General features: G+C 40.4%; 2 protein-coding genes across 4 annotated transcripts in view; one reads left to right on the forward strand and one right to left on the reverse strand.

Annotated features, from left to right (window-relative positions):
- Positions 1-11,857, reverse strand: part of ABHD17B (abhydrolase domain containing 17B, depalmitoylase) — a 49,144-nt gene extending 37,287 nt beyond the window's left edge. The window contains exon 1 of one of the 2 annotated variants that reach the window (XM_061425538.1): positions 10,994-11,857. The gene's annotated coding sequence lies outside the window, so the exon portion shown is untranslated. Of the gene's footprint in view, positions 1-10,749; positions 10,874-10,993 lie in introns of those variants that run through there. The other variant, XM_061425539.1, reaches the window with a different exon arrangement.
- Positions 11,858-11,996: 139 nt separating this feature from the next.
- C8H9orf85 (chromosome 8 C9orf85 homolog) overlaps positions 11,997-21,144 on the forward strand; it is a 61,702-nt gene continuing 52,554 nt past the window's right edge. Inside the window, exon 1 of one of the 2 annotated variants that reach the window (XM_061425541.1) lies at positions 11,997-12,197. In XM_061425541.1, the coding sequence (XP_061281525.1) occupies positions 12,096-12,197 (102 nt within the window). In that variant the 5' untranslated portion in view covers positions 11,997-12,095. The remainder of the gene's footprint in view (positions 12,198-21,144) is intronic. The other variant, XM_061425542.1, reaches the window with a different exon arrangement.

The raw sequence follows: 21,144 nt of genomic DNA on the forward strand, positions 1-21,144 counted from the left end.
ATCCCATCACTTCCTGGCAAATAGATGGGGAAACAATGGAAAGTGTGACAGACTTTATTTTCTTGGGCTTCCAAATCACTGCAGATGTGACTACAGGCATGAAATTAAGACGTTTGTTCCTTGGAAGAAAAGCTATGACCAACCTAGACAGCATATTAAAAAGCAGAGACGTTACTTTGCCAACAAAGGTCCATCTAGTCAAAGCTATGGTTTTTCCAGTAGTCATTTTATGAATGTGAGAGTTACATCATAAACAAAGTGAGTGCCAAAGAATTGATGCTTTTGAACTGTGGTGATGGAGAAGACTCTTGAGAGTCCCTTGGGCTGCAAGGAGATCCAACCAGTGCATCCTAAAGGAGATCAGTCCTGAATATTCATTGGAAGGCTGACGCTGAAGCTCCAATACTTTGGCCACCTGATGCAAATAACTGACTCACTGGAGAAGACCCGGATGCTGGGAAGATTGAAGGCGGGAGAAGAAAGGGACCATGGAGGGTAAGATGGTTGGATGGCACCACCAACTCGACGGACATGAGTCTGAACAAACTCTGGGAGTTGGTGATGGAGTGGAAAGCTGTGGTGTAGTCCAACGGGTCGCAAAGAGTCGGACATGACTAAGTGACTGAACTGATACTTCTCTTCCTAATATCTATCCTTATTTCTGAGCAATTTCCTTTCCATTCATTCTACTAAACATTTAGATAATCTCTTAGGGGCAACTTTTGTGTGAGTGCATACGCATGTATTAGGTCATAAAAGCAAAACTTCTCATGGATTTTAACAAATAAAAATTGAAAGCCATTACCCTAGGGAATTCTATCAGAATGTCCTCCATGTATATTTAAAGGTCCTCCTACTCACATTGACTTCACCGCCCCAAATCTTCATTAATAAAAGTGACATTGAGGTCTGTTAAAAAGCTGTGAATGAAATGTAACTTGTAGTGTTTCAGATTTATAAGCTTGCCAAACCAAGTTACTGAATGGCATTATTTTCTTCTTGATAGCTGATGTGGGGAAATTAATTTTTTACTTTTAGAAGTGAAGATGGCAAAGCTAAAGAGTGAAAAATTATCAGTACACCAAGCAGGATACTAAACAGAAACAAAATATCTAGGTCGTCTGCTAATGCCATTTTGGGGGAAATTTTATTACAGGAATTATTTCAATTGATTTTAATTTTCAAAGCACATTTAAGAATAATCTAAAATCAGAAGTCAAACAAATTTGTTGCAATTGGTAAACTGATAATGTCTTCTATTTTTGTTCCTGGAGGCATTTGCTTTTATTTCAGGTTTGTTGGGATTGGAATGCAGACTTGCCTATACCAGGTTAATGACGTTTTCTTCAACCCCCACTCTTCTTCATCCTGACCTACGTCAAGCATATACTAATGCTCTTAATCCTATTCTTTTACTGTGGGTATCTTCTAAAAATAAATCTTAGTTATGCCAAGACAGACATAATGAAAATAATTTCTTTGCAATATGTATTTTAAGGGTAAAAACCCCTAACTCTATTGCCAATTCTAGTACCACCTCCTTACACACTGTAAGAAGCTATACAGGGAAAACTGAAAAGAAAGTCATAACTAAAATAGCATTTGCATCTAATGATTTTCTAAAGGCCACTAATTTAACAATATAACAAACTACATATTTTTGCTTTTATGCTTTAAAGAGAGTCAACTTAGCAATACTGCACAAAGAAAAAAAGAGCATAGAGAAAACATAACCATAATCAGATTTGGCCCAGATTCTCCTTGACTTTTTGTGTAACTTTATGCCATTTAGCAGTTTCAATTCCTTCAGGTACAAGATGATACATTTCTACCACCTCCATCACAAAAATGATGTGTGGTGATTAATGAGCTAATGCCTATAATACAATTTGAAGCTCTAGCATAAAGACACTATAAATAAAAACACTTTCCAACAAATCTGAATGAAATAATTTTCAAATTAAAAAAAAAGTTTAAAGGAAGGTACAGATGACTATATGTTAATGGTATATATTATTGGGTTGGCCAAAAAGGTTGTTCGGGTTTTTCCATAAGACAGTATGGAAAACTTGAATGAATGTTTTGGCCAACCCAATACTACACTGACTGGCTCTTCTCATTATTTCACAAGAGGTGAGATAAAATTTATCAACTGACACAGATTATTATATATACTGTGACAAATGCTATAAAATAAAGTACAGAGTCACACAGAGTTGGACACAACTGACGCGATGCAGCAGCAGCAGCAGCAGCAGCAAAATACAGAGTGGTACATGAAATCTACATGGTGAGAGATGAGGGAAGGAGGTAGGTGTTTTCAATTGTTATCTCCTTTTATCTTTTTTAAAATTTTCAGTTGAGTTCAATCACTCAGTCATATCTGACTCTTTGCGACTCCATGGACTGGAGCGCACCAGGCCTCCCTGTCCATCACCAACTCCCAGAGTTTACTCAAACTCATGTCCATTGAGTCGGTGATGCCATCCAACCATCTCATCCTCTGTCATCCCCTTCTCCTCCCGTCTTCAATCTTTCCCAGCATCAGAGTCTTTTCAAATGGGTCAGCTCTTCGCATCAGGTGGCCAAAGTACTGGAGTTTCAGCTTCAACATCAGTCCTTCCAATGAACACCCAGGACTGATTTCCTTTAGGATGGACTGGTTGGATCTCCTTGCAGTCCAAGGGACTCTCAATGAGATTCTTTCTCCAATACCATGGTTCAAAAGCATCAATTCTTCGGCACTCAGCTTTCTTTATAGTCTAACTCTCACATCCATACATGACTACTGGAAAAACCATAGCCTTGACTAGATGGACCTTTGTTGGCAAAGTAATGTCTCTGCTTTTTAACATGCTGTTTTAAATTTTATTTTTATTTATTTATTTGTCTGCACTGGGTCTTAGCTGAGGCGTGAGGAATCTAGTTCTCTGACCAGGGATCAAAGCCAATTCCCCTGCATTGGAATGGGGAGGCTCACTCACTGGACCACCAGGGAAGTCCCTCTCTTAATCTTAATAATACTTTTCTCAGAATATCATCTTTCTATATATGAAGAAATCAGGGCTTCAGGTTGTTATATCAATCAACTTGTCCAAGTTCATCCTCTTATTAAATGGGAGAGCCAGGAACACAGTTTTAACTTAACACTATATTCTGTCCACTCTTCCAAGACTATGTGCATGGTCAAGGCCCTCACTGCTATCTCATATTTCCGCTTATTCTCCCCTTCTGAAAGGTCAAAACCGCCTCATTTGATTCCCCCTTACCACTCTCTACCTTTTCTTTAAAAGTATTTATCACTTTCTAACATATTAGATATTTATTATGCATATTGTGTATAATCCTCTGCTAGGTGGTAAGCTCTAGGAAGTTAGGGATCTTTGCTTGTTTTGTTTACAGATGCAACCCCTCAAACCTAGAACAGTGACTGATACTCAGTAGACACTGGCCCATTCTTCCTTTCCCTTTTTTCATCTTTAACAGTATGAGGATGTGTTTAACCATTTTCACCTTTAATTCCTGGGAAAACAAAACAGTTAGGACCTATATCAGAGCTAAATTAACATTAAAATAATATTTGAATTTTGTCTGAAATTATGTTAAAAATTAGGATCATAAGTATTATTTAAAATATTCTAGTCAGAATAAAAAGAGATGACAAGACACATTAAACTGTAAAATGTAGAGATGCAGATGATGAAAGATTAGTACCTAAGAGTACCTGATCATTTTCAGTGATGTTTTAGATGATGAATGTGAGGCAAACATAAATAAAAAGGAATCAGAGTACTCTAAAAGCAGTAGTTCTCAAACCTTTTATTAAAATCCAGTCAAATTTTTTTTAAAAAGTTGGAATGACAAGAGTTATCAAATTTATGTTACAAACTAAATATAATCTAGTATCACTATAATTTCATAAGAGCACATTAACATAAAAATAATTTCAGTATAAAGGGTAGTCATTTTTATTAAGTAAATTTAGATTCACAAATATCTCATTATATATAAACAGCTCCACACGTATTTAACATCTAAATGTGAAAAAGTAAAACTTTTACAACAAACTATAACAATCTTTACAATCTCAAGAGACTTCCTTTACAGAGAAAAAGTACCATCATGAGAGAATAAATTTGCCATTAAAATTAAGAATGTCTAGTCATCAAAAGATACCGTATTTAAAATGAAAAGGCATTGTAAAGACTAGAAAATATTTCTAAAGCCTACTAAGTACTATTATCCTAAATACATAAAAAGTACTTACAAATCAATAAAATAATCTCAAAGAAAAACAGAATAGGCAATTCACAGAAAAGGAACATGAATCGCTGAAAACCAAGTTAAAGTGTTCTTAACTACACAACTAACGGGGGAAGATATATATGAAAATTACAATGAGGTAACATTTCATATTCCTTAGAATGTCAAAATTTAAGAAGTCTTAAGTATTTGGAATGGTGAATTTAACTCAGATGACCATTATGTCTACTACTATGGGCAAGAATCCCTTAGAAGAAATGGAGTAGCCATCATAGTCAACAAAAGAGTCTGAAATGAAGTACTTGGATGCGATATCAAAAATGACAGAATGATCTCTATTTGTTTCCAAGGCAAACCATTCAATATCATGGTAATCCAAGTCTATGCCCCAACCAGTAACGCTGAACGGTTCTATGAAGACCTAAAAGACCTTCTAGAACTAACATCTCCAAAAGATGTCCTTTTCATTACAGGGGACTGGAATGCTAAAGTAAAAGTCAAGAAATACCTAGAGTAACAGGCAAATTTGACCTTGGAGTAGAGAATGAGACAGGGCAAAGGCTAACAGAGATTTACCAAGAGAATGCACTGGTCATGGCAGACACCCTCTTCCAACAACACAAGAGAAGACTCTACACATGGACATCACCAAATGGTGAACACTGAAACCGTATTGATTATATTCTTTGCAGCCAAAATGGAGAAGCTCTATACAGTTAGCAAAAACAAGATCGGGAGCTGACTGTGGCTCATTCATGAACTCCTTATTGCCAAATTCAGACTTAAATTGAAGAAAGTGGGGAAAACCACTAGACCATTCAGGTATGACCTAAATCAAATCCCTTATGATTATACAGTGGAAGTGACAAATAGATTTAAGGACCAGATCTGATGGACAGAGTGCCTGATGAACTATGGACGGAGGTTTGTGACAATATACAGGAGACAGGAATCAAGACCATCCCCAAGAAAAGGAAATGCAAAAAAGCAAAATGGGTGTCTGAGGAGGCTTACAAATAGCTGTGAAAAGAAGAGAAGTGAAAAGCAAAGGAGAAAAGGAAAGATATACCTATTTGAATGCAGAGTTCCAAACAATAGCAAGGAGAGTTAAGAAAGCCTTCCTCAGCGATCAAAGCAAAGAAATAGAGGAAAACAATAGATTAGGAAAGACTAGAGATCTCTTCAAGAAAATTAGAGATACCAAAGGAACATTTTATGCAAAGATGGGCTCAATGAGGACAAAAATGGCATGGACCTAAAAGAAGCAGAGGATATTAAGAAGAGGTGGCAAGAATACACAGAAGAACTGTACCAAAAAGATCTTCACGACCCAGATAATCACGATGGTGCGATCACTCACCTAGAGCCAGACATCCTGGAATGTGAAGTCAAGTGGGCCTTAGAAAGCATCACTACAAACAAAGTTAGGGGTAGTTATGGAATTCCAGTTGAGCTATTTCAAATCCTAGAAGACAATGCTGTGAAAGTGCTGCACTCACCATGTCAGCAAATTTGGAAAACTCAGCAGTGGCCACAGGATTGGAAAATGTCAGTTTTCATTCCAATCCCAAAGAAAGGCAATGCCAAAGAATGCTCAAACTACCGCACAATTGCACTCATTCACACACTAGTAAAGTAATGCTCAAAATTCTCCAAGCCAGGCTTCAGCAATGCATGAACCATGACTTCCAGATGTTCAAGCTGGTTTTAGCAAAGGCAGAGGAACCAGAGATCAAATTGCCAACATTCACTGGATTATTGAAAAAGCAAGAGAGTTCCAGAAAAACATGTACTGCTGCTTTTTTGACTATGCCAAAGCCTTTGACTGTGTGGATCACAACAAACTGGAAAATTCTGAAAGAGATGGGAATACCAGACCACCTGACCTGACTCTTGAGAAACCTACATGCAGGTCAGAAAGCAACAGTTAGAACTGGACATGGAACAACAGACTGGTTCCAAATAGGAAAAGTGTCACCCTGCTTGTTTAACTTATAGGTAGAGTACATCCTGCGAAATGCTGGGCTGGAGGAAGCACAAGCTGGAATCAAGAGCGCCGGAAGAAATATCAATAACCTCACATATGCAGATGACACCACCCTTATGGGAGAAAGTGAAGAAGAACTAAAGAGACTCCTGATAAAAATGAAAGAGGAGAGTGAAAAAGTTGGCTTAAAGCTCAACATGCAGAAAACTAAGATCATGGCATCCGGTCCCATCACTTCATGGCAAACAGATGGGGAAACAGTGGAAACCATAAAAGACTTTATTTTTGGGGGCTCCAAAATCGCTGCAGATGGTGACCGCATGCATGAAATTAAAAGACGTTTACTCCTTGGGAGGAAAGTTATGACCAACCTAGATAGCATATTCAAAAGCAGAGACATTACTTTGCCAACAAAGGTCCGTCTAGTCAAGGCTGTGGTTTTTCCAGTAGTCATGTATGGATGTGAGAGTTGGAGTATAAAAAAAGCTGAGTGCCGAAGAATTGATGCTTTTGAACTGTGGTGTTGGAGAAGACTCTTGAGAGTCTCTTGGACTGCAAGGAGATCCAACCAGTCCATCCTAAAGGAAATTAGTCCTGGGTGTTCATTGGAAGGACTGATGCTGAAGCTGAAACGCCAATACTTTGGCCACTTGATGCGAAGAGAGGACTCATTTGAAAAGATGCTGAGAAAGACTGAAGGCAGGAGGAGAAGGGGACAACGGAGGATGAGATGGTTAGATGGCATCACTGACTCAATGGACATGAGTTTGGGTAAACTCCACGAGTTGTTAATGGACAGGGAGGCCTGGCATGCTGCGGTTCATGGGGTTGCAAAGAGTTGGACACAACTGAGTGACTGAACTGAAGTACTTGGAAGGTGGAGAAACAGATCCTTTCATTCATTACTGATATACTCTGGAGAGAAAACTGATTGTATCTAATGAAGGTGAAGAAGCAGCTCCTATCCTATGTTCCAGCAGTCTGATACTATTGATAGATTTATATCCCAGGGCAATCTTTCTCAATAATGGCTTTTTAGTTGTAACAAATGGGGGGCACTACTCAATAGATGCCAGGGACACGACACACTTGTGGTATGTAAAGATAATGCTGCCCCATGTCCAGTGACTTCTGAACATTCTGCTGGACACTCATTTAAGGGACCAGAACGAAAAACTAAGGTCAGATATTAATAAATAGGACTTAACACAAAGTATAGTTGCATTGTTTTAACAAAGATTAAGATGTAAAAGAGTGCAACCCCCGTGTAAAGAGAGAAGACTGCATTTTTATTTCTGTTCAAACTTTACTGAAATTATAGTTATTTCAGAAACTTATCAAATCAAATCCCTCTATCGCTATTCCAGTGGCCAACTAAACACATGTGTTTAATCTACTTTTGCAGCTGTCCTAGTCAAGGTGATCCCATCTGTTTAAAGTATCTGACTACTACTATGTCTTCTAGCAGCGCTTCTTAGACTTCTAGGTACACTCAGTTCACCTGGGAATCCTGTTAACATTCAGCATCTTAGTAATTAGGGTAGGACCTGAGGTTCTGATTTCTAACCAACCCCCAGAATTCTGATGTTTTTGGTCTATTATTACACTTGGTAGCAAGATTACAATGTGGGTGAACCTCAGCATTTCACAGTGCAATACATTACTTTGTTATAAATTATTTCTTTATTTTAGTAAGCATATTACTTTATTTAAAATACCAACTGAAGTTTATTATTATGAATTTCATTTAGGACAGTATTGGGGAGGTTGTAAAATATTTGTATAAAAATGAGATATAGGTTCAAGAGCCACTCTGCAGGAAGTCTTCCACTTTACCTAAATAAACATATACAAGAATATTCCCTATGCTGTGTTTAATAAGAAAACAACTGGAAACCACTAAAATCACTAACAGAAACGTGATACAGTCACGTAATAAAACACATACCAAATGACAGTAATAATAAACTAGAGCTACCAGAATCAGCACAGATAAATCTTGGCTTGTTCAGTGAAGAAAGCAAGCTACAGATATAAAAACCATACTTAAACAGTCTTAAACCAATAAAAGAAAAACCATATAATGCTCATGGATATAAAGGAATGTAGTAACGTATAAACACACGGATAGGAAGGATACATGTCAATTTGGGGTTTGTTGTCGGGAGTGTGGAAATAGGATTTAAGAGGGGTACCAAGTATAGGGGAAGCTTTGTTTTGTAGTTATAACTTTCCAACTGAGTAATGAGTGCATGAATATTCATTATGTTATAAGTTAACAGTACTTCTAGTACTATCTTATTTTTCACTTCACCTGAATTGGCAAAAACTTCCTAGACAGAAGTTTGGAAAACACTGCTCCAAAGGAAAGGACTCAGAATCAGAAGTCAGGAGACCCAGATTCAAGTCTCAGTTCTGGTTCTTAAAAATTGTGTAGCTTTAGACAATTCAAATAATTAAACTTCTCTAGGCTTCATTTGTAATAAAGTCATAAAGCATCATTTTTCCTCTCCGACTCAGAAGTCTGGGTTTGAGAGGCATATTGGTATGCGAGAAATCTTTAACAGCATAGGAAAAGTAGGAGTAATTTTTGAGAATTAAGAGCAAAACCTTGGATATAGTAGAAATAAAATCTATCAGTAAATCAACCAACTCAATCTATCACCCTACTTTCTTGTCATCACTGATTCTAAAGATATGACACCAAATTATATATTCTTAACACTGGAGAAAATTAGAGTTTATCATTCCTAAGTGATAGCATATGGATAGAGCCTCCCTATTATAACTATGTTTATCCTAATTCTTCACCAAGAAACTGAAATTCATAATACGAAAACAAACTTAGAGAATTGCATTAAAAAGTACTGTTATTCACGAAAACAACCAATGTAACATAACCAGAAGAACTGTTGGTTCTCACTGCCCTTTCCTCACAGTGAGCAGGTGGCACATTTTATTAGCCCTATATCACAGATGGAGAAACTGACTCAGATGTGAGATAGCATGCCTGGAGTTGTAGACCAATTCAGTGACAAAACTTGGAACAGACACTAATTGCCTAGTTCTTCTGTGTTCAGTAAATTGCCCAAAACATTACATTGCCATGATGCTTTATGGTAATTCTGTTTGTCACAGGAAATAGAATATTCTTTGTCAGAGGTCATACACATTTCAAAACCGGCAAAGATACTCAAGGAGCAAGCCACTGATCAACTACAGTACTGCACAGCAAGAGACAAAATTAAAACTGCCTAGCCTGCTAAAAATCTAATCCTATCCTTGCCAATTAACCTTATTAATACTAGAGTAGGAGAAAAGCGAGGTCAAAATATGGGTGAGAGTGCTATTTATTTCTTCCTGGATCTCAAGTAATATAGTAATTATTGCCCAACAGGGACCTTAATTCCTTTTTAAGTTGAAGCATGGCTATCTCCACTGCTCTTCTCTAAGTCAGCCTCCACCCCTACTTCCAACAAGCAAAGAACTGGGTACCCAATTAGAACACTGTCAATTATGATAATTACCAAAATATTGGCTACGATTAGATATTAGATAAATCATCCAAATGAGTTTATGCTATAAACATATGAGACAAACTCTTTACCAAAAAACCCTCATTTTATTACGTCTTCTTGTTAATGTAAACAGATGAATGTTATTACAACATGTACCTGACTTTTTACTCAGATTCATTAGGTAGTTTTAAACGCTGACACAAGAACTCCAAAATTCTTTTTACTTACTGGAGCCTTAAAAAAAAGAATCAATGAATTATCTTGCGGATCAAGAACTGTATATCACAAAAAAACTATTAAACATGAATACCTTTTCATAAGCTAAGAGCAAAAAATTAAAGGTCACCCTCCCTGCATTCCGTTACTCACTCTTCTGCTTAACAAATACAGTTCACACTGACTTTGATAAATCAACGTGTCGTTTTAGAAAGTTGTGTCCTGGCATTGGCAGAAATCACCATGGATCAAAGCTCTGAACATTTCTTTAAAAAAAAAAAAAAAAAAAAAAGCCAGGGTTAAACTCTCTTTAAAACACCTCTTCACAACAGTACAACCTAACTTGACAGAACTTTTCGTTTCAGGGTTCAAAAAATTTCAACAAAACACTAATTTTTCAATTCAAAAACAATTCCTGGTGAGCTTATCCTAGAGTTCGAGTGAAGCTCGATCACCGAGAGAAAAAGACCCTAGAAAGGCCGGACCAGAACACACAAATCACCAAGGACCCGGCATGATTCGATCTAAAAATGAAGGCTGGCACATTCGAGGACATTCAGGAGACAGTTTTCAGGCGACGCGAATTTCACAATGAGCGAGGGTGGGAATGTGAACCTGACCCCATCTTTCCGTCCAAGGGAGAAGAGCAAAAAATGAAATGAGACTTCTCTGCAAGGAGGACCCAAAACCTTCCCCAATCGATCTGTCCGTCCCTCTCCCGCCCTCCGACTCCCGCAGCCTCATCGACCGCAAAGACTTTCCTACCTCTCCCCTTCACCGAACCAACAGACAATCTTCTCAAAATCCCAGATCCGATCGGGAGTGGCTTCTGAGCCTTTCCCAGCGCCTAGAGGAATCCCGGTCGCCAACAACAAAGACGCCTCCCGTTCCCCTCCCCCCGCCCGGCCCCGGCTCGTCCCTCCCGCGCTGCGTCTCCCGGCCCAGCGCCCCCTCCTCCAGCCCGGCCGCAGAGCCCAGGCCCCCACCTCCCCGCCGCGGCCCCACGCACCTGCACCTGAGGGCCGCAGCCAAGGCGTCAGGCTGAAAGGGCCGGGAGGGAACCTCTGCCGCCGCGCTGTCCTCTGCGAGGCGCGATCCACGCTGCTGCTGCTGCTGCCGCTGCCGGACTCTGCCCGCCTGCGGGCGGGCCCGGCCGAGAAGCCGGGAAGAGGGCTGCAGCCCCCGGCGCCGGGACGTGGAAGGACGGCGGCGCCCGAGGGGGCCGGCTTAAGCTCCTGAGTCTCGCCTCGCGCCGACCCTGTTCCTCCACACGGGCTCGCGTTCTGCTGACTAACGGCCCCGGCGCGAGGCGCTGGAGCGGCCGCCTCCGCCGCCGCGGTCGGCTGCTCTTGGGCCTCACGTCCCGCGCGGCCGTGGTCGCAGCTGCCGCAGCCGCCGCCACCTCCCTTTCTGGCACTGCAGACACCACCCAGACCCAGCCAGATCTTTTCTTTTTTCTAATTCTCTTTTCTTCGCTCCCCTACAGCCTGATGGCCGCGGGGCTCGCTCTCGTGGCGGGAGGCTGGAAGGGAAAACCTGGGGTTTGCGGAGAGCTCACTAAGCTAGGAGTTGGTCACTGACTGTAGGAAGATGCCAAAGCTGACCCCGGCTCCAGCCTGCGAGCGGGCAGGGGGAGGGACGGAGTCTAGTTTAGCCCGACTTCCACCAATCACAAGCAACCCGGAGGTGTAGCGCTCCGGAGAGGCTGAGCAGAGTCGGCAGGAGGCGGGGATTGCGGAAAAGGAGAGCCAATAGAAGCAAGGCCTCCCCGCCCCTCGACTTTGATGGACTGCCACATTCGGACCAATGGGGGAATTCTCGCTTCGAAGACAGCGGGATTTTTACGCCGGGATTGAGAGAGAGAGGCTGAGCGAAGGGGGAAGGATCGAGACTGGGCGGTTTTAAAAGGGCCTTGAGGAGGCTGAGAGGCCTGAGGGTGTCCTTTGACCCCCTCGAGGAGTCACGTGGGTAGGCCGGGGGCGGGGACAGACAGGCTGGTTAAGTTCCTTCCGGGTCAGTAGTAGAAGCGTGAGCTCCGTGGGATAGTTCCTCGCAACTTACTCTTGCCTGCACCTTCCTTGTCCCAGAACGAGGCGATTGTCGTTTCTGCGATGAGCTCACAGAAAGGGAACGTGACTCGTTCCAGGCCTCAGAGGCACCAGAATACTTTTAGCTTCAAAAATGACAAGTTTGATAAGAGTGTTCAGACCAAGGTAGGAACCTGCCTGTTGCACTAAATCTGACTCCAGGGAGGAATGGTTCAGTGGAGGGGAGAGAAGGAGGAGTTGGCGAAGCCAAATGTGGACCGCAGCCCGGAGTTTTGGCTGCACTGCAGCCCTTTCTAAAATGATATTCCCACGTCCTTTCTTTGACCTGCATGTGTTGTCTCCTCGTAAATATTTATATTTGGCAGTCAACATTTAACTAATTGTATAAAGTGAACGGGACCCTCATCAAATTTAAAATGCAATGGGAAAATCGCGTCGTTGAACGTTCCCAATCTGGATTACATATTTGCAGTAGGAAAACGACGTTTATGGCGCGAGTGTCTTTTTTCAAAGGATGCACCAAGTCTATGCAGTCACTATTTCTTTTTGGAAAACCCCAGGCCCATAGGTTTGTAGGGAGAGTGTCAAAGTTCTTAAGGGCTCTTAGCCCTAGTATCTGCACCAACACAGTGGGAATTTCTCTCTCATTTGTAAGATTGTTTTGAGAATCAAATTATTTGATCAATGTAAAAATGCTTGTTTTGCTGTTTATATTTCTTTAGAAGATTTCTTTAAGCTGGAAGCAAATTCAGACTGAATAGATAGCCAAAAGTCTTGGGTTATATGCACCTACTGATTTGCTGTTAAGTATTTCCCCCTCCTCCCTTAGCTGTAAGGAGTGGAGATAATCGAAGACAAGAGCAGCTTGGGGGCAGCCTCCAGTATATCAGGTAAACCTGATATTAACATAAACTGGAGCCCAGATTTGCTAGATGTATGGCTTAAGCAAGTTATGTAATATTTAGTTTCTTTGAGTCTTACTTTGATCACAAATGAGAAACCTGCCAGTATTATTGTGAAGTTAAAGTAAATCCATGTATATGAATAATCTGGATCATAATTAGTGTCCGACAGGTGATTAATTTCTCAACATTAGCTGCTGCTGCTGCTGCTAAGTCGTTTCAGTCCTGTCCGACTCGGTGCGACCCTATAGACGGCAGCCCACCAGGCTCCCCCTTCCCTGGGATTCTCCAGGCAAGAACACTGGAGTGGGTTGCCATTTCCTTCTCCAATGCATGAAAGTGAAAGTGAAGTCCCTCAGTCGTGTCCGACTCTTAGCGACCCCATGGACTGAAGCCTACCAGGCTCCTCCATCCATGGGATTTTCCAGGCAAGAGTACTGGAGTGGGCTGCCATTGCCTTCTCCCAACATTAGCTACAAAAGCAAAATGACTGTTTAGGGTACCCAGGGACTTCCTTTTCCTTTCCTCTTTCTATTTTCACTATACAGATATTTAAGGGGCATCTCTCCTGTTCAAGGACCTATTACATGTGTATACAGTGTTCAAAAGAGTTGACTTCAAGGAACTTACGGTTTTCTGGGTCATGGGACAATAAGCACAGAGATGTATAATTATAAATTCTGATGAAGGGAAGCACAGTTGAGTGAAGAGTAGGGGGGATTATTTTTGATTGGATGCTCAGAGGCCCTCTCCTTGCTCTTAATTTGGTTCGAATTCAGAAGGAAAACCTGGAGCAACATTTGGGAAGACTTTACCAAGTTTGTGCCTGTCATCAATAGGTAAAACAGAGTAAAAAGCTGTGCTGTTCCAAATAGATGTCTGTCTTGTCCTGTATTCTTACTCTAAGTTTTTGTACAAGCATTTACTTCTATTGTTTTTCATCAGGTGATAAAAAGCAGTTTGTTTAATAAGTGAAAGTGTTACTGACTCTTTGCAACCCCATTAGCCTGCCAGTCCATGGGATTCTCCAGGCAAGAATACTGCAGTGTGTTGCGATTACCTTCTCCAGGGGATCATCCTCATCCAGGGATTGAGGCTGATTCTTTACCATCTGAGCCACCAGGGAAGCCCTGTTTAATAAGTAGCGGCAGTGTAGCTTACTGTGCTTCTTGTCCTTGTAAGTACAAGGCTTCTGGAACTTGTACTTCTTGTCCTAGCACTTCTTCCTGGACTTCCTGTACTTTTCATTGTGTGTTTTCTAGTATTATCTAACAACCTTGTCATTATGGTTTCAAATCTTTTCATGCATCTCAAGTTCAGTTGATAAGTTTCATTCTGTTTATTACTTTTATCATTCATTGCTTTGTCTCTATTAAGTTGTGAGGAAGTCTCATTTGTACATTGGTGGAACCACCAGGTGCTTTGTTATTGAAGGTGCTAACAAAAACAGCAAGAAATATTTTACTGAGAAAGGATCATCAGGTTGATTGTTCCTGTGTCTTACGGAGGTATAGTAAGGAATGCCACTGTATTCATGGCAAATTCTTGAACCAGCTATGTTCAGCTGTCGAAAGCCAGGATTTTTTTGTAAGCATCTGACGGTGTCTTCATTCCTGTGCTTTACACCAGAAAGGTGTTTGACTCTAACAAAGGAGTGCTAAGATGTGCATGGTTCTCTGTAACTCTCCATGGAGGATTATAGTAACAACTGACTACTTTGTACCTCATTATTTTGTGGGAGTCTTGCAGGATAGTTCCCCTTTTCCTCTGCCAAGTAGTTTATCAAGACTGAAGTTAAAAGTTGGATAATGAGATGTTTTATTGAAGAACAGCTTATAAATTTCAGACAGTATCCCAAAAAGACACAGATGATAGTTGTCTTAAATATATTCTCAAAGAGGAGAGAAGCTTGGCATTCCAAATGCCAAACTTGAACCAGTGAGTCAAAGTAAAAGAGACAGGTTTCAGCTCAACATAAGGGAATTGTCTAATAGTGATTAGCATGCACTAGAATTTTATAACCTCCCTTTCTCTGGGGTTATTAAAAGAAGCCTCTATGGCCATTGGTCTGCAGTACCCTCTCGTGACTTGCAAAGGTGGGTGGAAATGGGAGTAGTTTCATATCTCTTCTAGTCCTTGGTACTAAAACATTGATTATATCAAGACAGGCTTGTGTCCCTTACTGGAAAGGCACTGATGTGTAGTGGAAGGAACCTTGGACCAAGAAAACAGACCCACATTGTAGCTCCTGTTGTGTTTATTTTGCTCTGTGATTTAGACAGTTTACATACAGCTGTTAACCTATGCTACAGGGGCTGATATTATCTTTTGTGTTACCTTCCTCTCTCAGTTTCTGCGGAGATGATTACAAGAAATATTTTTAAGAAATAGTGATATAAATATGCACTAAACATCAGTGTATGATCATTTATATGGACTTGCAGTTGCTCAAAGCATAAAAAGTTGATTAGAAATGTTTGTTGAAAAATACTGAAACACAGAAATGTGTAAAGTAAGTGAAAGTACCTTTTTCCAGGCCTGTTCGTCTTCAGATGTAGTCATTGTTAACAGTTTGATGTGTGTGTTTTTAGACATCTAAGCACAATATAGTACATATGAAATAAAATACATTTCTCCTTTTTCATTAGGAAGATTGGGTATGTCAGAACATAGAGATTAAGCTCTTTCTTTTTTAATGGTTGTGTACTATTCTGTCTTACATATGTAGAAGCTTAATTACTTTTCCTATTAGTAAACTTTTGAGTTGTTTTCAAATTTTCACTGTGACAAATGAAGCTGCAATGAAATTCTTGTATTCATGTTATTTGTTCCACATCATTTATATGGTACGAAACATTGTGGTAGATACTAGGGGTATAAGGTTGAGTGTAATATACAGCCAGGCCTTTAATTGAAGCATATAGTTTGGTGGGTAAGGTGACAGGCATTAAGTAATCTTTTGAGTATGTTAAATATGAATGGAAGTAAGAGCTGTGAAGGAAAAGTCCAAGGGAACCTTGAGAGTGTCTAGCAGAAAGTCTTGATTAAGTTAGGAGGGTTTAAGAAAGCTTCCCTGAGATCTGAAGGATGGATAGCATTTAACTGAGTGAAATGGGAAGAGCATATATCATCTTCTTAAGGATGCTATTTGTTTCATACGTGTAGTCAACATTGTTTTCACTAGCATGTTCGAAAGCCTTAGAACCCCAGGATCACATGATCTTATTGATGGGGCAGGAGTCAGTTTTGTGGTCAGTACTAGATCTCACTTTTAGGGGGTAATAGTGCCTGCAACACAGGAGATCTGGGTTCTATCCCTGGGTCAGGAAGATCCCCTGGAGAAGGAAATGGCAACCCTCTCCAGTATTCTTGCCTGCAGAATCCCATGGACAGAGGAGTCTGGCAGGCTACAGTCCATGGGGTCGCAAGAGTCGGATATGACTTAGTGACTTAAACCGCCAGTGTACGTTACTTAGACGTTTTGCAGATTAAAAAAAGTGATTTAGCCAAAACTTGCTTGGCTGTGCACTTTGGTTTACATAACGCCAGTTGCACTTGAATTAATTTGGCGGGGAACACATTTAACGTGAAGTAATTTGGAGCAGGGGAACACATCCCTTTCAGGAAACTCTTGTTATTACCTTGAAAAGGAAAAGGAAAATCTGAGGCTATATTCTGTAATTAGTTTTGGAAATGAGGTTTTGTTAATAATAGCTAATGCTTTGTACTTAAGTGTATTAGCAACTGTGAATACTTGATCTAGATTATCTAATTTGATCTTCAAAATAACCCTAAGACAGATGCTACAATTTTCCCAGTTTTGCCTATTGGGAAATGAGTGCCCAGAATTGTGTTACTAGTATGTGGCTATCCATTGATTAGGTGAGGTCTGTGCTGGGAGACCGAAAAGAACAGGTAAATCAAAAGCCCCTTTTAGTGTATGTGTGTTGGCTGTTGTTTTTTAAGACTGTGTTTTTGTCTGTAGTAGGGGCATTGTAACATTAGATTAGGGTTGGAACAGAGACGAGCTTTAGTGCCACTGACCCTAAACACTGCCTGTTTGAAATGTTCCAGGGAAGGCGTCTCTCCTTGCAAAGTGTTGCCCCTGGAGTGTCACATAACACAGGTGTAGGCTGGTTGGATTGGAGTGGGTCCCGTCTAGTCAGCCAGGGCTGTGGAGCAGGGATAGGGCTCTTCTCACTCATTTTGTGTGGAAACAGATGCTAGTTCTGTCAGGTCCCTCAGCTTCTGGTTTAGACAGAAGTTTAAAGGTGATATGATTACATTTATACAGCAGAACAGGATTCTATGTTTACAAGCACCTTTATTCACAATAGCCCAACAAATAAAAAAATACAAATATCCTTCAACAAGAGAATAGATAAACAGATTGTGTTTATCTGTTTAACAGAGAAATACTACTCTGCTGTTTTTTAAAAGCTCCTGATAGATGGCAGACATGTAGATAAGTCTCAGAAACATTGTGTGAAGGGAAGGAAGTTGGGTATTTCTCACATCTATAGAAATCTGAACAGTAGTTTGCCTTGGGTGGTGGGGGAATTGACTGGAAGGGGCTCAAGACAACTTTCTGGAGTGATGGAAACATGAAGATCACAAAGCACTTATTGAAGCGCATTGAATTGAGCCTTGAAGGTCTGTGCATGATACATAAATTTTACATCAATTAAAAATAGATATTATAGTAAAATGACTGATTAACCACTCAAATATTGTAAAGTTCTGTTTTTGTTGTTTGCTTTTTTGTTTGGGCACATTGTAGAAACACTGCCTATTATCAGTATTTTTTTAAAAAGAAAACTATTTTATTAACTTCTCTATAAAAACAAATGACAGGTCAGCATTCTAACATACTGAATATCTTAGCTAACCACAAGTCAAAATAATTCTAGTAGTTGTCTTCTAATATTTTGTAAGCTTGTAAGCTTTTATTTACAAACTCCAGTCATGACACTTAAGTATTGTCTCTCTGTAAGAGGAATTCAGATGATCGTTACAAAGTGGATCTTGGGAATTCCCTGGTGGTCCAGTGATTAGGACTCTGTGCTTGCAGTGCCGAGGGCCTGGATTTGATCCCTGGTTCAGGAACTAAGATCCCAAAAGCCATGTGGTGTGGCCAAAAATAAAAAACAAACAAAAAACCAAACGAAAACTGATCTTGTTCATAAGATTACTGAGTCTGGATCTTATTGAACAGGGTCGAGTCATAGTAATTTAGTTGGCCATGATGCCTGCTCTGTAAGATGAGTGAATAAAACCCTATTGTGGAAAAGGGGACTAGTGGTAAGGCTCGTTTTGTTCAGGGTAGCTTGGGCTCAAGTGATATGGGATCTTTGTCTTATCTCCTCTAGCCCAAATATGCTGTGCTTTAGGAAACGGTCTCATATTGGTTTAGGTAATCTCTGGTGTGAGTAATTTTGGTATGAGAGATAAAGTGCCAGTATGAGAATAAATGTTATTTCCTAATCTGTGAGTTTCAACAATTAAAGTTTAAAGAAGTGAGTAGCCATTAAATAAATCTTCAGCTTGGCAATGGTTTCCATTATAGTTGTAAGGTAACCATCTTTGGCACTCTGGAGATCACCTGGGACTCCTTTTGATCTTTTTTCCAAATTGGGAAATGTTCTTGGTATATTCACCAATGCTGTCTATTACATGTTGTTTAGTTGCTAAGACGTGTCTGACTTTTTGTGACCCCATGAACTGCAGTGTGCCAGGCTGTCCTGTCCATTCGCTTTCTCTCGGAGTTTGCTCAGACTCATGTCCATTGAGTCAGTGATGCCATCCAACCATCTCATCCTCTGTCACCCCCTTCTTCTCCTGCCCTCAGTCTTTCCCAACATCAAGATCTTTTCCAAAGAGCTGGCTCCTTGCATCAGGTGGCCAAAGTATTGGAGCTTCAGCTTCAGCATCAGTCCTTGCAATGAACATTCAGGATTGATTTAGTCCTCCAACACCACAGTTCAAAAGCATCAATTCTTCGGTGCTCAGCTTTCTTTATAGGCCAACTCTCACATCCATACATGACTACTGGAAACACCATAGCATAGCTTTGACTAGACAGACCTTTGTCAGCAAAGTAATGTCGCTGCTTTTTTAATATGCTGTCTAGGTTGATCATAACTTTTCTTCTAAGAAGCAGACATCTTTTAATTTCATGGCTGCAGTCACCGTCTACAGTGATTTTGGAGCCCAGGAAAATAAAATGTCACTCTTTCCACTTTTCCCCTCTATTTCCCATGAAGTGATGGGACCAGATGCCATCATCTTAGTTTTCTGAATGTTGAGTTTTAAGCCAACTTTTTCACTCTCCTCTTTTACCTCATCAAGAGGCTCTTTAGTTCCTCTTTGTTTTCTGCCATTAGTGGTATCACTGGCATATCTGAGGTTGTTATTTCTCCCGCAATCTTGATTCCAGTTTGTGATTCATCCAGTCTGGCATTTCACATGATGTTCCCTGCATAGAAGTTAAATAAACAAGGTGACTGAATACAGCCTTGATGTACTCCTTTCCCAATTTTGAACCAGTCTCTTGCTGCATGTCCAGTTCTAACTCTTGCTTCTTGACTCACATATAGGTTTCTCAGAAGGCAGGTAAGGTGGTCTGGTATTCCCATCTTTTTAAGAATTTTCCACAGTTTGTTGTGATCCACACAGTCAAAGGCTGGAGTGTAGTCAATGAAGCAGAAGTAGATGTTTTTCTGGAATTCCTTTGCTTTCTCTATGATCCAACATGGATTTAAGTTAAAAGTATCCTCCCCCAGTTCCCTTCTTATTATATTCAGCATACTTTTTTACTTGACAAGGTAATTTAATCTATGATGTACTGAGCATTATAATATGTAGGAATTTTGTACTAATTAAAAGTCTTTAAAATTTTTTTAAAAAGTCAGTGCTAGTGAGTATTCACTACTTTGAATATTTTTAAGTACTGTGTTCTCTATCTTTTACACAAAATAATCTCATCCATGTTTTGGGATATTTGATTTACCTACAATTCCAAGGTGCCTACACTTGGGCAGGATCAATAAATCGATCCTGCAAGTTCCTTAGTTTTAATGCCTGCTACAATATAATTTTTCTACATCAACTGTATGTTTTAGACATTTCACTTTATGCGTAATAAATGACAACTAAAATGACTTTGTTTTGATTTGGTCTATGTGTTAAGGCATAGTACTGTACTCACTGTTGGATTATAAAATTTTATAATTACATTGTCAACACTTGTTTCTGCTGCTGCTGCTAAGTCTCTTCAACTGTTTTCTACATGAAGGTAAATACTGCAGTGTTAGAAATACAGTATTCTCAGAATTCTTCATCTAGGTAAATTAGTTCACCTGAGAGAGAGAGAAGGAGTCATAGTGGATATTAACTCTTCCCCAAACGGGGTCATTTTCTGTTTAGAGAAAAGCTGTGTAGTTGGGGTGTCACCATTGGACAGAGAACCTCAGGGCTGAGAGGTACGGGCTGCTGCAGCATTCATTAGGCATTTGTTATTTTAAGCTGTGGGACTCTTTCCACACCTGCAGAAGTGTTACTGTGAGGTCACAGGCAAGTTTACAGAGAACCTTGCTTATCCTCAGAACAACCTTGCTGTCAGCTCACTCCATTCTCAGTTGTTATTGGTCTTTTGCTCACCACTGACTTTTGTGAAAGGAAGAAATGAAATGAGAAGGGGATAAACGAATAGCTAGCATGCCTAAAATTCCTTTCTGAAATTTTCCCTATCACTCCAGGGCAAATAGCACTTAAATACATTGAATGAATTAAAGAAACATTCCTCTTCTCACCTTGTCTGTGTGTGCAAGGCCCTCTACATGATCAGATCAGATCAGATCAGTTGCTCAGTCGTGTCCGACTCTTTGCGACCCCGTGAATCGCAGCACGCCAAGCCTCCCTGTCCATCACCAACTCCAGGAGTTCACTGAGACTCACATCCATCGAGTCAGTGATGCCATCCAGTCATCTCATCCTCTGTCGTCCCCTTCTCCTCCTGTCCCCAATCCCTCCCAGCATCAGAGTCTTTTCCAGTGAGTCAACTCTTCTCATGAGGTGGCCAAAGGACTGGAGTTTCAGCTTCAGCATCAGTCCTTCCAAAGAAATCCCAGGGCTGATCTTCAGAATGGACTGGTTGGATCTCCTTGCAGTCCAAGGAACTCTCAAGAGTCTTCTCCAACACCACAGTTCAA

The sequence above is a fragment of the Bos javanicus genome, chromosome 8 (assembly GCF_032452875.1).
Source record: "Bos javanicus breed banteng chromosome 8, ARS-OSU_banteng_1.0, whole genome shotgun sequence".
In the NCBI taxonomy this organism is placed as follows: Eukaryota; Metazoa; Chordata; class Mammalia; order Artiodactyla; family Bovidae; genus Bos; species Bos javanicus.